General features: G+C 51.9%; 1 protein-coding gene across 3 annotated transcripts in view; it reads left to right on the top strand.

Moving 5' to 3' along the window:
• The window catches only part of AJAP1 (adherens junctions associated protein 1), a 46,983-nt gene extending 33,473 nt beyond the window's left edge, over positions 1-13,510 (top strand). For 2 of the 3 annotated variants that reach the window (XM_037381397.1, XM_037381394.1), the window contains exons 5-6: positions 899-1,029; positions 6,515-13,510. In XM_037381397.1, coding sequence (XP_037237294.1) covers positions 899-971 — 73 coding nt within the window. In that variant the 3' untranslated portion in view covers positions 972-1,029; positions 6,515-13,510. The remainder of the gene's footprint in view (positions 1-898; positions 1,030-6,514) is intronic. The other variant, XM_037381396.1, reaches the window with a different exon arrangement.
• Positions 13,511-14,314: the final 804 nt, after the last annotated feature.

Raw genomic sequence — 14,314 nt, 5'->3', positions numbered from 1 at the left:
GCACGGGGAGGGAGGTGGTCAGAACTGACCTCTCCCTGTGCCCTGGGCTGGCTCCCAGAGCCCTTTCACTGGGTGCTGAGGCAGTTTGACCACACAGTAAACACATGTCCCCCATCAGAGCTCAAGGAAAAATCAGCAGGAGAGTTATGAGGGGGAAAATGAGCAACTAGCACTGCACACAGCCTGGCTGGACCGTGGCATGCGTGCCACGCGCCGCTGATGTCTACCTGCATGAAGGACAGAAGCCTGGAAGCCAACAGCTTGATAGACATCTTGTTAAGCATCATCTTCTGCGTGTGCATGGGGTTTTGCTAGTTCACGTTTTTCAGGGTTTCCTCAGATCTTGGAAGGCGGAGAATTGGCAGGGATTTTCAAACCATTTCGTTGAACGTATGCGTGCGTTGATCTTGATGTGAACCCCGGCCAAGCGATGAAGGGGTGCCCTTTGGCTGGAAGGGGTTGTGGCTTTTATGCCCTCAGGTGATGCTTTCTGGGATCCCGTTGGCCGCGGTGCGTTTCCAGGTGTGCCGTGCAGGTGGTGGGCACGGCAGAGGTGGGCGGTGCGGGGCAGTGCTGCTGTTCGGTGGTGGGGAGGTGGCAGATAGGGGATGTCCTGCTGCCCTTTGGGGGTCAGTATCCTCAGAGCATTTGGCTGTGTTACAAGGTGCTTGTGCACAGGGATAAAAACATTCAGTATTGCAGTCCAACTTTTTCTTCTTCTTTCTCTGCTTTGCACCACCCTGGTTTCCAAGGCCAATAAGCCCATTCAAAGCATTACTTTTGAGATATTTGGGGGAGTTTTGCCTCTCAAAAAGCTGATTTTACAGCAGGCCACCTTGGCTTGCTCCTTCTGTGTTACATACCAGCACATGCAAGCCCCTTTTTCTGCTCGCTGCAGACCCTCTTCTTCTGACCGGCATCTTATTCCCGTGGCCTTTGTGTCTGAGAAATGGTTTGAAATCTCCTGCTGACTGGCCGAAGCCTGTTTGACTTCTGGGGGCAGGGCAGACGCCATCGGGCTGTTTCCTGGTACGTACCGTGCTCCCCCCGCGTCCATCCTGTGCCCATCCCACATCCATCCCGTGCCCATTGTCCCCTGCCCATGAGCAGCCGCTCTCTTCCCTGCCTGGTGCCATCCTCCTGCTTACACTTCTTTTGGGACGGTCGGACCCAAGCAGGGTGGCTCACCTGGCTGGGGTGGCCGGACACATCTCCTGCTATGGATGGGATGTTGGCTTTTCCATGGAGGTGAATTGCAGCCAGGCCCAAGCTAAAAGGCAGGGATGGATGTGGACTTGAGAGAGAAGTACGCCTGGGGCAGCCTTGAACTTCAGCCTGATCCTGTGGTTCCAGCCCACCTCTAAAAACCTCGACAAGCAATAGTAATTTTCGTGCTGTGAAATGGCCTGATCTGTAATTAACCTCTTGTTGCATGATGGACAGCCTGTCTCATTCAAGAGTCATGCATCTGACGTGCACGTTCCTTTGGTACCTCAAAGCTCATTTGATGATGTTTGCTGTCATAAACCCTTCCATGCTCCTGCTGAGATGGTGCCAGGGTCGTTGTCCTCCTCCTCCTCCTGCTCCCATGCCCCTCCTTGCTCTGCGGGGAGCCGACCCTGCAAGCCTGTGTGCGCAGTCCCCAGCAGCCAGGTTCACACCTTGGGTACTGCTGCAACCAAAGGGGTACAAAGATGTTGTGCTGGTTTCAACAGTACATTGTTGTGGGATTTCTTTTTTTTTTTTTTTCAGTTGGCTTGAGCCGTTTTCACCTCCTTGTATTGTTTTTGAAGGTGGCACGGCCGATAGTGGTGGCAGGAAAAGCAATTAGGGTTCATCATGTGCCAGCTCACCGCAGGGCAGTGGTGCCCGTTCGAGCCACACGCTCAGGTGAATTAATTGGTCTGTCCCAAGTCCCTGCTGTAATGAATCATATATTCAGTGTAAATGAAATTTCCAGCCTTCCCTGACTGCAGCTTGCTCAGAATAGCCTGTTTAACATTATGCTCAGCTATTGAACACAGAAATATAATTAGATTAGAATGGAAGGGAATAAAAAGTTAATGGTGTCGGCTGTGCTCGGGGCTGGCTGTGTCTGGGCTGGCAAGGTGAGGTGTGCCTCTGCCCACGGCGGAGGGCAGAAAAAGTAGAAAGCAAAGGTTCAGCTGTCTGCCCACCAGCATCTTTGCTCATGGGGTCTCGCTGACATGACTCACGGCTCAGCCGGGGCAGCTCTGCCCCCAAGAGCCCCTCCTGGCTGGGGGAAGGGCAGCTGGATGAGAAACAGAGAGGGTCTGCAGGGTCTTCCTCAACAGCACATGCGGATGCTAGCTTCAGAAAGCAAACAGCAATAATCCACTGCCCCTTTTCCACCATGGGCTTTGCAGTTGGTGATGTCTGTCCATTGCCTTGAAATGATTTTTTTAAAAAAGCCAACACAAACCCCAAGCCAGTCACACTCAGATGCCATCAGCAGCTCTCTTGCCTGAAGTAGAGGGAAGGAGAATGGGCAGCTCCGAGCTGTTGCCTGCTGTGGGAGGCCTGTGCAATTCCCACCACTCCTGCCCGAGGTCCTGTGAAACTCCGTGCTGAAGACTGCACCCTGGTCATCTCCATGGATTTCTTTAAATAGTCCAAAGCTGGTCCATTGTGCCTTATTAAATCCTTGAAATTCTTATTGACCCGTTTTCATGGAATCCATAAAATGCATATTGACGTACTCTGGAAAAATCTATCTGAGTCGTACCTGGAGCATTAGCTCTGTAATAGTGTTTCAATTATTTATACAGTTCTGGAAGCTGATGTTTGGTTTCATTAATGTTAGCAAAATGAGATTAATTCAAAGCCTGTTCTCTGCATGCGTGCTCATGCATATGTGTATTTGCACCAGGATGTTTCTGGAACACACGTGCATATGTGGTACATCATGGTAAAACCCACGTGACTGCCATAGATCCCTGCTGTATGTGGGGAGTGACGTAGGGATTGTCACCACAGCACAGATAACAGGAGAAGCTGCCCTCATCCCCATATGGGGTCAACGCAAATCCTTTAGAGGTTCAGAAAAAGGCTGCTTAATAATTTTTCCACACTGTACTTTTTCCCATGCACAGCTGCCTACACTTTCTTGCCAGGGCATGGTTGTTAGAGCGTGGAGCTGCCAGGGTCATGATGTGTGTGCCTTCTGAGCAGGCTTCGCTCTGCGTGGTGGCACTGCACGGCTGTCCCTGCAGCTCGGTGCTTGCCCTGCAGCCCGATGCTTGTCCCACAGCCCAGTGCTTGCCCCACAGCCTGTGGCGGTCAGCACGGCTCCCTGCAGCTCCCCAGGAGCCTGCACTTGAAAGATGCATTGCAACCCCATGCAAACAGCTTTTTGCATGAATGCATATGTGCCAGTTGGGACATCCAGCAGAAAAAAATGAATATTTCAAGTTTTACATGTCACTGTAAGGTAAAACCATCCGAGAGCAGATGGCATTGAGATAAGCTCCCTGGTAGGCTGTTCCCTGTCCTCTTGGTGGCCTTATACTGTCACTGGACAGATGCTGCTAAGCACAGGAGGAGCGGTGGGACTGAGGATGCTTTTCCAGCTCTTGTTTTTAGAGGAGAGGCTGGTGGAAGAGGAGAAGCAGCTGCTTTGGGCTGCCCCTCTTCTGGAGGGATGGCTCTTTTCCTGGCTGGCTTTGCCAGCAGCAGCAGTGTAGCCTGAAGGTGACAGTTGATGTTGACCTGCTGCATCTCGGCAGAGGTGGAAGGATGCTCTAGAGTACGTGGAGCTTCCTGGCCGGAGGGGTTGCATGCAGCTTTCTCTTCCCAGCCCCTTTCTCCCGGCCTGCACAGGGGACAGTGGGCAGCACAAGTGGAACACCCTGGCAGCTGGGGTAAGCAGAGCGGGGGGCTCTCCCAGGCACACAGCCATGCACCAGGAGGGGTCAGATGCTGCACCAGTCTCCATGACAGAAACTTCTCTCCTTGGAAAGGCTCGGAGTGCTTTGTGAGTTTCTATTGATGGCACTTTGCAGCTCTTAGCTGTCTAATAAGCAAATTAGTGCTGCTGAACATGTAGAGTCAGAGCTGAAGGCACGAGATGGATGGTGTGGCCAGAGGCAGGGATGGCAGGGCAGAGAGGCTGTGCAGACATTTTGACTAGATGAGCACCGGGAGGGTGGTTGGAGTTTAATGCGGACTTCACATTACAGTCCATCAGCACTGTGCAAGTACCGAACATCGTGCTGCCTAAATGGCAGTCTGGCATTTGACGATGCTGATGGCATCGTAAGGCTGGGCTGAGCAGTTGCAGGGAGCAGATGTAAGGGACAGCACCGCAGAGCAGTCTCCAGCCTGGAGACTTGCAGGCAGCACTGAGGTTGTGTCAGGAAACCTGGTGAAACTCATCTAGTTACAAGCCAAGCAGATGCTGAATTTTTTTTTCCTGGGGTCAGGTTCATCCCGTCCCAACAGGAGCCATGGGGAGGGTTCTTGTGCTGCTGGCACAGTTGCCACCAGGGTGCCAGTCGTGTCCCCCCCCCCCGGTGCAGGTGATGTCGCCTGCAGTGAGCAGCTGTTGGAGCTTCCCAGCAGATTGCCTCCACTGGCTGTCGGGCCCCGCTGGAGCGCTGGCTTGTGAAGGGATGTCACACCTCAGCAGCAGGCAGAGCCCGCCGGCTGTGCCTGCAAAGAGCAGACCTGGCCCATCCGTGGCAGCCCAGCGTAAGGATGCTGCAGCAGCAGTGTGGCCCAAGGCTGGATTAGGTGAAGAGTAAAGGGAGTCAGTTAAAGCGTTTGTGCCAGGCAACTCACTGAGGGATTACCTGCACGGGGGTATAAGCAGCAAAACACCCTGTGCCCTGACCATGGCAGATGGAAGAGAAGACAGCGCCAAGGCAGAGGCAGGAGAAACCACCCTTTCAGTAACCAAAAGGTGAAATTTGCTGAAGGCTCAAGTGGCTTTGGCCGGGTACCCCAGCAAACTGTGGTTGTTTTGGTTTGATTTCATACTGGCTTTGGGGCTTTCTGAAATGAAGTTTGAGATTTGGCGTTATTCTTGTCCTTAATCCCACTCTCTTTGACTGAAAAACCCCATGGAATGAGATTATACAAAAATCTGTAAGGTTGATCAAACGCTGACCTACTTTGCACAAAGAGGCTATTTGGAATACAATATAAATTGTACATCCTGCGATGCACGCATTGAACAGCATTCATCCAGAACTACGTAAGTGTTCGGCATCGCTGTTTGGGAAGTGGCAATTTGAGACCTGAAAATCATATCGGTGCAGTAACATTGATGTGACCCTTGCTTTTGCACAAGGCAGTTGAAATTTACAGTATTGTATGTTAATTCCATGCTTTGAACCCGGCGAGCAGCTGCTGTGATGGCCCCGTTCTGCCTAACAACAGCAAATGGTTTGTATTAACATTAACAGATAATGAGTCATCATAAAAAATCCAGGCTTGTCTTCAGTGGCATAACAGCGGTCCCAACACAGCCCGGTGCGGGAGATTAAGGACTCTGTAAAATCTGTCTCGCTAATTAAGATTTCAGCGTTGTTCTTAGAGATGGCATACATTGGGCATCTTGCTTAAAAATAATGTTGAAGAAAGAACACTTGAACAAAAAGCATATTGCATTTCTAAATCTAAATCTAAGCAGCGTAAATTAGGGCATGTGTGTCACCAGCCCACTGTAGGCAGCACCCCTGCACCTGCTGTATTTGTACCTGCAGGATAGAAAGCCCACACGTGGGTAGCTGTCAGGCACACGGAGCCGTATTACAGCATGTATCGCTGTACCTAAAGCCACATGCTCGTAAAATGAGTGGCTGCATGCTAATGATGGGGAGTAATTGTTCTAAAGATTACTAGGGAGAGATCTTTCAGAAGACGGCAAATAAATAGCTTAAGAAGAACTTCAATAGGATCTCTGTTTTTGATGCTTAACCAATTCCCTATTGATTTCTTTAGGGCATTTAACTTTAGAAAATCTTGTTAGGACTCATCATCGTCTTCTCATCTGCCAGAGCACTCACTGCTCTTAGCCCAAGTGCGTAAAGGTCCAGAGCGTAGGGACAATCAGAAGCTAATCACGTTTTGGAAATGGGCTGGAGGAGTTGGAAGTGTGCAGTAAGGCACACTGAAGCCTCTCAGTCACTCCCACCACTTGCCAAAGCATCCCCGGCCCAACACGTCCCCAGTGCTGTTCCAAGCACAGCTGGAAGCGAGCCAGGCAAGGCTGCGGCTCCTCCAGGGAGGCACAACCAGTGGTCCCAGTCCCAAACGCGGGCTGGCAGCTGGGGAGGAGGAGGTCACGGCCGTCCCGCTTCCTCCATCCTCTGCTCCCCCGGGATGCTCGCCTGCTGCTGTTTGGGTTTGCTGCCCTGAGCCCTGCGGAGCTGCTCCTGGGAGGAGGGGGGAACCTCCGGGCTCCTGGGGGGGGGCTAAAAGGAGCAGTGTGAGTCACGATGCGTTTCCCTGTTGTAACTTAATCTTTGGTTTTTTTTCTCATCCTTAACAGGATTCCATTGGTGAACCTGTAAAAAATATAAAAAAATAATGGGTTACCTGTACCTACCATTTCTGTTTACCAGTAGGAGACTCAAAGAGCAGCGTTCTATGGGCCAAATATATTTTTATAAAAATGAACACGCCTATAGGTAACTGCATTTTTCAAGGAGCGCGTTTTTTGGAGAAGAGAAAGAGAAATGTGTGAGCAAAGAATCCTGTGGAGGAAGAGGAACCGGCGGGGGACTGAGAGGGAAGGACTGAGCGCCTGGAGCCTGGATTTGGACCGTGACTCTGAACCTGTGCCAATAATACCATTATGTGCCATGTACCGATGCAAAGACTTCACGAGAAGCTGAAGCTAAGTCGATAACGCCTAGAAACGTTGTGGAGGACGAATGGGGTGTCTCTTCTGCTGGGATCATTCATTCCGGTCCATAAACGTACATACATACAATATATGTAGAGAGAAAAGATATATATACACACACAAACACTTTTTGTACTGTAGCAATTTTTGAAGATCTTAAATACTCATTTTTAAAGAAGATGTCATGGGCTAAAAGTCTCGTTTCTTTAACGTGCATAATACAAACTAGGTGAACCGATGTTTTCTACTTTGGCAGCTTGCCTTTCAAACCTATATGTGTATATATAGGTAGACATATATACATATATATAAGTGTGTGTGTATGTATAAACATATATATGTATGTATACATATATATATATATATATAGTTTTGGTTCTTTTTGGAAATGCTTTTCCAACGGTGGTGACGTGATGGCAGCAGCGAGCGGTGGGGGCCAGCTGGGGCGGCACGGTGGGCTGCTGGTGGGAGCAGGGGAGAGGCTTCCCAAAAAACAGCCGGAGCAGGGCTGCGCTGCCCCATGGTTCCTCCAGCTGTGGAGGGGATGGCAGAGCGCTCTGGAGGCTGGTCTGGAGGGAAAGGAGAACGGACATGGGCTGGGATTAGAGCTAGAAGGATGCATCTGGGCCAAATTCACAAAGTGCATTCCTGCTGTAGGCCGTCAGAGGAGGCGTAATGGCGTGGCGAGAGGAGCGGGCAGCAGAGGTGCTCCCCTCTCTCCCACCTGCCCCACTGCTGTAGGGCTCCTGGCTGCACCCGCCTGGTGCAAGCCCCTTTCCCCGACACGGGATGCTGCGTGTGCATGGGGCAGTTCATGCTTCCGCTCCCCCTGCCCCCCGCGGGGGAGATGTTCCCCGCAGCAGGGCGGCAGGTTGCGGGGCAGGGCAGGGTGAGCAGGCAGCTCGCAGCAGGCGGGTCCCCTGGCTCGTGGCAGCTCGCTGGAGGTGGTGGTGGTGAAGGGTGCGTCCAGCCTTCTGTAGCCTGATACCTCATCAAGATAGATAGGATGAAGCCTGCAAGCCTGTGCCTGCCCTTATTTCATGGAGCTGTGGTCCCTGCTGTGTCAGGTGTGATGCCTTGGGGCTGGCTGGGGATGGCTTTTAGCTGTGGACTGTCAAAAGATCAGCCTCTTTTGGCAGAAGAGATAAATTTTAGGAGAAGATGTGGGAGGTGGTTTTTTTTTAATGGCTTCTGAATTTGTCACAACACCAAAGCTTGCTCAGCCCTTTGTGAGAAACATGAGAGGAACGAGCCTATGGCCTCCTGAGCTAGCCCAAGGCCAGCGAGCTCCGGGGAGCCTCTTCCTTTGCTCTCCTGGTCTTGGCTGGGTCTGCCACGGCAGGAGAAGATGCATTCCACTGTCCACAATCACGGGGGTCACTTAATACCATTAAAAAGGGACTTTTGCCCAACAGTTTGCCAGGGAAGTATGGTTCTGCTGCCTCTGGTTTGGTGTGTTGCTCTAGAAACGTGTCACATCGCCCATCCAGCTCCTGCAGAGGTGGGTGGTTTTGGTGGGTGCTGATGAGCATGCCAGCCCACCAGCAAGCCCCCCTGTCCAAGTCTTTCCATGGAGTCAGGTGCTGCTGTTGGTGCAGCAAGCTGTGCCATGCCATGCCGTGCCCCTCCAAACTGGCACGGCTGGGAGAGCCAGGCAGGAGGGGGGGATAGTGGCAGCGGGCTGGGGTCTCCCAACATGCCCAGTGTCTCACCACACTTTGCTTCTGCTCTTTAACATGTGCCCTGTACCAAGCCTGGGCTTGCCCATGTAGATGGTGCCAAGGCAAAGCTTGCAGAGGGGTCCCGTACAACTCAAGTGAGGGTCTGCTTCACGTCAGACACCGCAGTGGGTCTCGGTTGGGTTGCTGCAACGTTACATGGGTGGGAATGACAGCAGAGTTCAGACCAAAGTCCTCCAGTTCTTTTTTGTAACTGCCCTTGGTAAATACTAGCGATTTTTTAGAATTGTCCAGATATGCATTTCTACTCATCCACTAATTACTCAGCTCCATTTCTTTATTACAATGAACTTGCAGTTAAAAAAAAAAAAAAAAAAAAAAAGGAAGTAGAAACTTCTGGCATTGCATATAGCTTCATGTGCAGTCTCTTGTTTCCGTATCCTTTTCTGTCCCTTTCTGATGGAATTGCACAGTCTGGATTATTTTTCCTGAATTTTTGGAAGCTGCCCTGGGAAGAAGTCTTCCTTGCCAGACCTGATGATTACCTGCAGGCTTAAACCGAGCATCTCTGAAGGCGCTGGCAACAATCCCTGCAACTCCAATGAGCCTCGAGCATCGCCTTGGGTGCATTCTGCACCCGGGTCACTGCCGACCGGCAGCCAGAGAGGAGGAGGAGGGTTCCTGTTGCTCCTGGCCAGGTTTTAGTCCATGACTGAACCCATTCCTTCTGCGGAGGTGGTTTCTTGTGAACACTGAGCTGGGCGGGCATAGGCGGCAGCAGAGATTCGCGTCCCTGGGGCTGGGTCTTGGTGTTGGAGGGTTTTGAACAGGTCTGGGTCCCCTTAGACTTTGGCAGCGGAGTAGAGATCTCATCTTTGTGTGTGTTTCTTAAAAGCAAACCTTGCAATGATGGGGCTGGGCGCTGAGGGGTGTCTGCTGGGCGGCTCTCCAGGGTGGTGGCTGGGATGCCTGCCCAGGATACTTCTGAGGCAGGGGATGGTGTCTCACTGGAGGAGCAAGCCCCCCAGGCTTTGGCCTTCCCTGAGAAACATGGGGAATGTTTGCCCTCGGGGTGTGCCAGGATTCTGCCCCAAAACAGGGAGGCACGGCACTGCGGGAGGTCCCAGCCCCACCGCAGGCAGCCTCACCTGGGCGCCAGGGAGGCTCTGGGCTGCAGTGGGGTGCAATTAAAAGCATGATGCGTTACCCTGCTTGGATGGTGGATGCCCCCATGCAGTGGCTGTGCAGGGGATGCCCTGGGTGCTGCTGGCCCCAGGGCTGCCCTAGAGCCAGGCTTTGCTGGGATCAGCCAAAAACCCACACAAGGAGTGCAGATTCTGAGCGACGACTCCAAGGTGATCTGTCATCTCAGTACGCTCGGATGTTTGTGTTCTACTGTTGTAAATGGTGCAGCCCCTGCAAATTACCCTTGCTGGCATAGTTTTTGAATTCTCCTTCTTCATTTGACTTTGCTGGCATCAATCCACTCCAGCTCGGGAGCCGCGTCTGTTGTGCTTCACCCATTGATCTTCCTGTTTATTTGTATGTGCTGGCTGCACCCAGTAGTTCTTGTGGGGACTCCAGTGTAAGCTCAATAGCAATTTGACATCATGAAATATATCTTGACTCCCTCGTTCCCGAGAGTTTGAAGCATCGTTCTGCATTTCTGCGTGTATGGAACACGCTGCCTGAAGGAGAGTCGTCAGGCGGAGCTGGGGGCTGGGAGGGCGGGCAGCACTGGTGCTGGCGGTGATGATGATGGTGATGGAGAGGCGCCCTGCCTTGAACCTGGCACTCAGCTCCTGGGAAATTCCCTGCAGAGCTGGAGGCAAGGAGAGGAGAATGTGTGTGTGTGTGTGTCTGTGTCTGTGTGTGTGAGAGGGAGAGAGAATGAAGGCAAATAACTTTGGCCCCAGACGACAGGAGCAGGTTTCTGATGGCAGGCTTTGCATGAGCTTTCCACATAGTCTGCAAGAAGGACACGTCCTGGTCACCGAGAGATGAGCGGTGAACCGAGGAACAAAAGTAGATGCACAATCTTCCCTTATTTATAAGGACCAACAGCACTTGCACTTTATCAGAGAAACCCTCCCATCCCTATGCATGCTAAGCACACCAACAAGGGACGACTGCCTGAAGGAGGGAAGGAAGAAGGGAAGGGCTGGAGCTGCATATGCGGTGATTGATGAGGCAGCATCCTAGCATCCCAAGGCCTTTCACAGTAAAGAAGAAATGAACTATGATTATTTCATTCCCTAGTATTGACGAAAGCCAAAATACAAGACAGACATGAAAACAGAAAGTCACATTTTCATGGAATAGACCTATGGAGCAGATCTTTCACGCCGTGGAAAAAGCAGGCAGGCATGGTCTTCACAGACACGTTTCCTCGTGAGTTTTGCCACGTTTTGGCCACATCATCTCACCCTGAGGTCTTTTGGCTGCCACAGCCACAGGTGGTAGCTCGAGACGAGCTCCCTTCTGTCACTGCCCTTTGCCGGACACAAAGCTTCATCCTCAGCTCGCGGGGATTGTGCCAGGTGTCGTTGGCTTGAGCCAGCCCAAAGCTCATTCAGCAATAATGGGGGAGATTTTGCCAATGCTCATGCCACTGGGTACTTCGAATCAGCTGGAGCGGCTCGTCCAAGCAGCGGAGTCTTGCTCCAGTGCAGGGACAGAAAGGACGTGTGTACATTTGGAGAATTAGGGATTTTTCTGTTCTCACTCAGAAGCTGAGCCCGTTTCCCAGTCTGATAGCATTGCACAGGTAGCAGGGAATGTTCCACCGTGAAATACAGCCCCGTGCGCTGGATGGTATCGTTTGCATTGCAAGGGATAAAGCTGCAGCTTGTGAGCAGCAAGGTGGCAGATGTCCCTTGTGAACATCCCTGCTGTGTCCGGGGCAGTCTCATTGCTGTGGTGCAATGCTGGGGAGCTGCAGGCACGCGTGTGGTGGGACTCAATGGATGTGCAGCAAATCCAGGGGAGTATCTGCAGCAGGCACAGGGTGCCGCGCAGAGCACAGTCTGGATGCAGCATCAGGTGTCCACCACCGCCTAGCAAAACTATGCCTCCAGTGCGCCCTTCCCTTGGAAAACCAGAGCTTTTTACTGTGTTTTATTTCATTGTGTATCTGGCAGCTTGGGAAAAAGAAGTTTTGACCCTTGCTTTGCCATAAACTTCCAGCTAGCTGCTTCTTGCTTCTTTTTTATTAATTTTACAGATTTCTTAACCTTTTCATAGCTCCTAAGAAATGTGTCGCAGCTGCTGAAAGGCTGCCAAATTCCCCAGGTGTGTAGCGGTGTGCCTGTGTGTTGCTTGTGGCTCTGTCTTAGAGAATGGCTTGGGATGAGCCCTTTTTGTCACCAGCCGGCAATGCTGGCTGCTCCTGTGCAGGGATGGCAGCTGCTCTGCTCCCCCCTGGCATAGGGGAGGCTGGCTCTTCCTCGGGCTCTGCAGCAAGCCCAGACCTCCCGGGGCTGTGCGGGACCCCTCCTCCATCCAGATTCCTTGCAGACACCGAGCAGGAGCTGCAGCACTCGCTGCTCCTGCCAAGCCAGGGAGTTGGTGCAACTCCTTGTGTGAGAGCTGCGGGCAGCACTGCTCGCTGTGGCCGGCGCTGGTGGGCTTTTTTCTGTGCCAAACTCAGCTAGTTTGGGGCTATAGGTCTGAGCTACCATATCACAGCAGCTCCAGGTACAGCGGGCAGATTGCGAGGGTTTGGTACTCAATCCCCTGGGGGGTTTTGGCAAACAGAGCTATCCCAAGGGCAGCAACGTCCCGTAGCATCCCCGGGCGTGCAGGGCAGAGCGGCTCCCGGGCGGCTGCCCATCTCTCCAGATCTGATCGTTTACCTTCACTCTGTCTTCCCAGCTAATGAAAAGGGCAGGCTGTGGCCGTGGCCGTGGCCTTGGCCATGGCAGTGGAGAGGCGGCAAGGGAGGCTGCTCCGCAGTGGTCTCCAGCCTCCGTGCCCTTCGCGCTGCCCTCGGGAGGTCAGAGCAGCAAAGGCAAAACGGGCGCGGGAGCATGTGCCGGGGCGGATTTCAGGTTACCTCTCCTCCATTGGCAGCTTGTTGTGAAGGAAGGTAGTTCAGTTAAAATGGTAGTTAAATAGTAGATATTCTACACATATTATATATTTTGTAAAAAAAAAAAAAATATAGAACAAAAATATATATGTACTATCTCAGCCCACCCATTTCAGGATGAATGTGGTTGGAATTTTTGTTCAACCAGGTATAAAATCTGTAAGTGATTTTTTCAAAACCAGCAAGAGATCCCTCACCATTTCAGAAGTCCGTGGGTTTGGTCTCCAGATCTCATGTAACGCTTCTCACGCATTTTTAAGAATTATTCTCAGCATTTGTAGGTACATTTTTAATAGTGTCACGAGTGGAGATAATATTTACTTTGAGAAAAAGTATATGTTGCACAAAAATGTACACTAAGGGCACAGATTTCTGACCCAGATTCTTCTATTTTAGGTTCCGAGGGGTTTATTTTTTTGTTTGATAGGACATGTACAGTGAAGTTTACACTTTATTTTTATTTTGCCAAAAACCGTTTTCTAACATGAGACAGCTTTTACTTTGTAACCGGTTTTACATCACTGAGTACTTCTTTCTTTTCCTGGGAAAATCCTTCACCGCGAGACATCCAGCGCATACGTGTGTGATGCTCTGGCAACTTCAGGCTGTTGCCGGTGGAAGCGGCCATCGCCTTTGGCCATGGCAGTTCCTGCCGGCGCACCCGCGGTGTGAGCCAGGGCGATTGCAGCAGGGTGCCGGCTGCCCACGGGGCCACACAGGCGAGAACTGTTTTCTTCCCGAGTGGTTTTTAATTTGTCTCTGTACTTCGAAGCTGTGTATTTGGAAGCACTGTAAATGCCACCCTATACCGATTTCCCTGTGTATATTTAGTACTCTGATGTTGCTATTAAAACTGATATGAGAACCGCGCAGCCGGGTAGTGACTGGGTTCCTTTGCGCAGTCCCTGGGGAGGGGACGGGGTCGTTTTGGGGGTTGGGGGAACCAACCCCTCAGCACGGTGGAGCCCAGGGGCTTCCCGAGGTAAACTTCTCTGTCTCCCCAGCTGTGCACCCCTGGGTGAGCAGCTGGGAAAGAGCCCTGCCTTCATCCTGGGAAAAGGGTCTCGGGGTCCCCGTCACCGTACCGCCCACCTACCAACCCTGTGGCAGAGGTGGGAGGGCGCCGGGTCCCCAGGCTTGCCCAGTGTCCCCCAGGGCTCGGGGTAGCAGGACCCGTGTGTGTGCATTGGGGCAAAGTGCTTGAAAGAGGGAAGCCCTTCCACAGGACAATTAGAGAGTTAATTAAATGTTGCTAATGATGTTTTAAATAAACAGCTATGCAATAAGGTAAGCAGGCGTTACAGAATTGCTTAACCTAGATACATGCTTTACATAAAGAGAAATTTTGGCCCTGAGCGGTTGCATATTAAAACGGTATTTCTTGTTTGCAAATTCAGTTTGAAAGGGGTGATGATGGTTCACACTTGAGCCGTCGTGCTTCCAGGCGGGGCTGGTTGTGCCATTGCACTGCCGTGATCTGCTTGCTGGACAGACGGACGGACGTGGGGACCTGGGTGCCATGCGGAGGGGGCTTGTGCAGAGCTTGCTGGGCAGCCGGGACAGCTTCCAGAGCCCCCTGTGCTTCCACCAGCATCCTCCCCTTCCCCAGCCACCACGGGACGGCGTGCCTGTGGTTCTCTGAAATGCCAGCTGACCTAGAAAGGGGGGAAAAAA

Source organism: Falco rusticolus, chromosome 3 (assembly GCF_015220075.1).
Source record: "Falco rusticolus isolate bFalRus1 chromosome 3, bFalRus1.pri, whole genome shotgun sequence".
In the NCBI taxonomy this organism is placed as follows: domain Eukaryota; kingdom Metazoa; phylum Chordata; class Aves; order Falconiformes; family Falconidae; genus Falco; species Falco rusticolus.
This window is presented reverse-complemented; position numbering and strand designations above follow the sequence as displayed.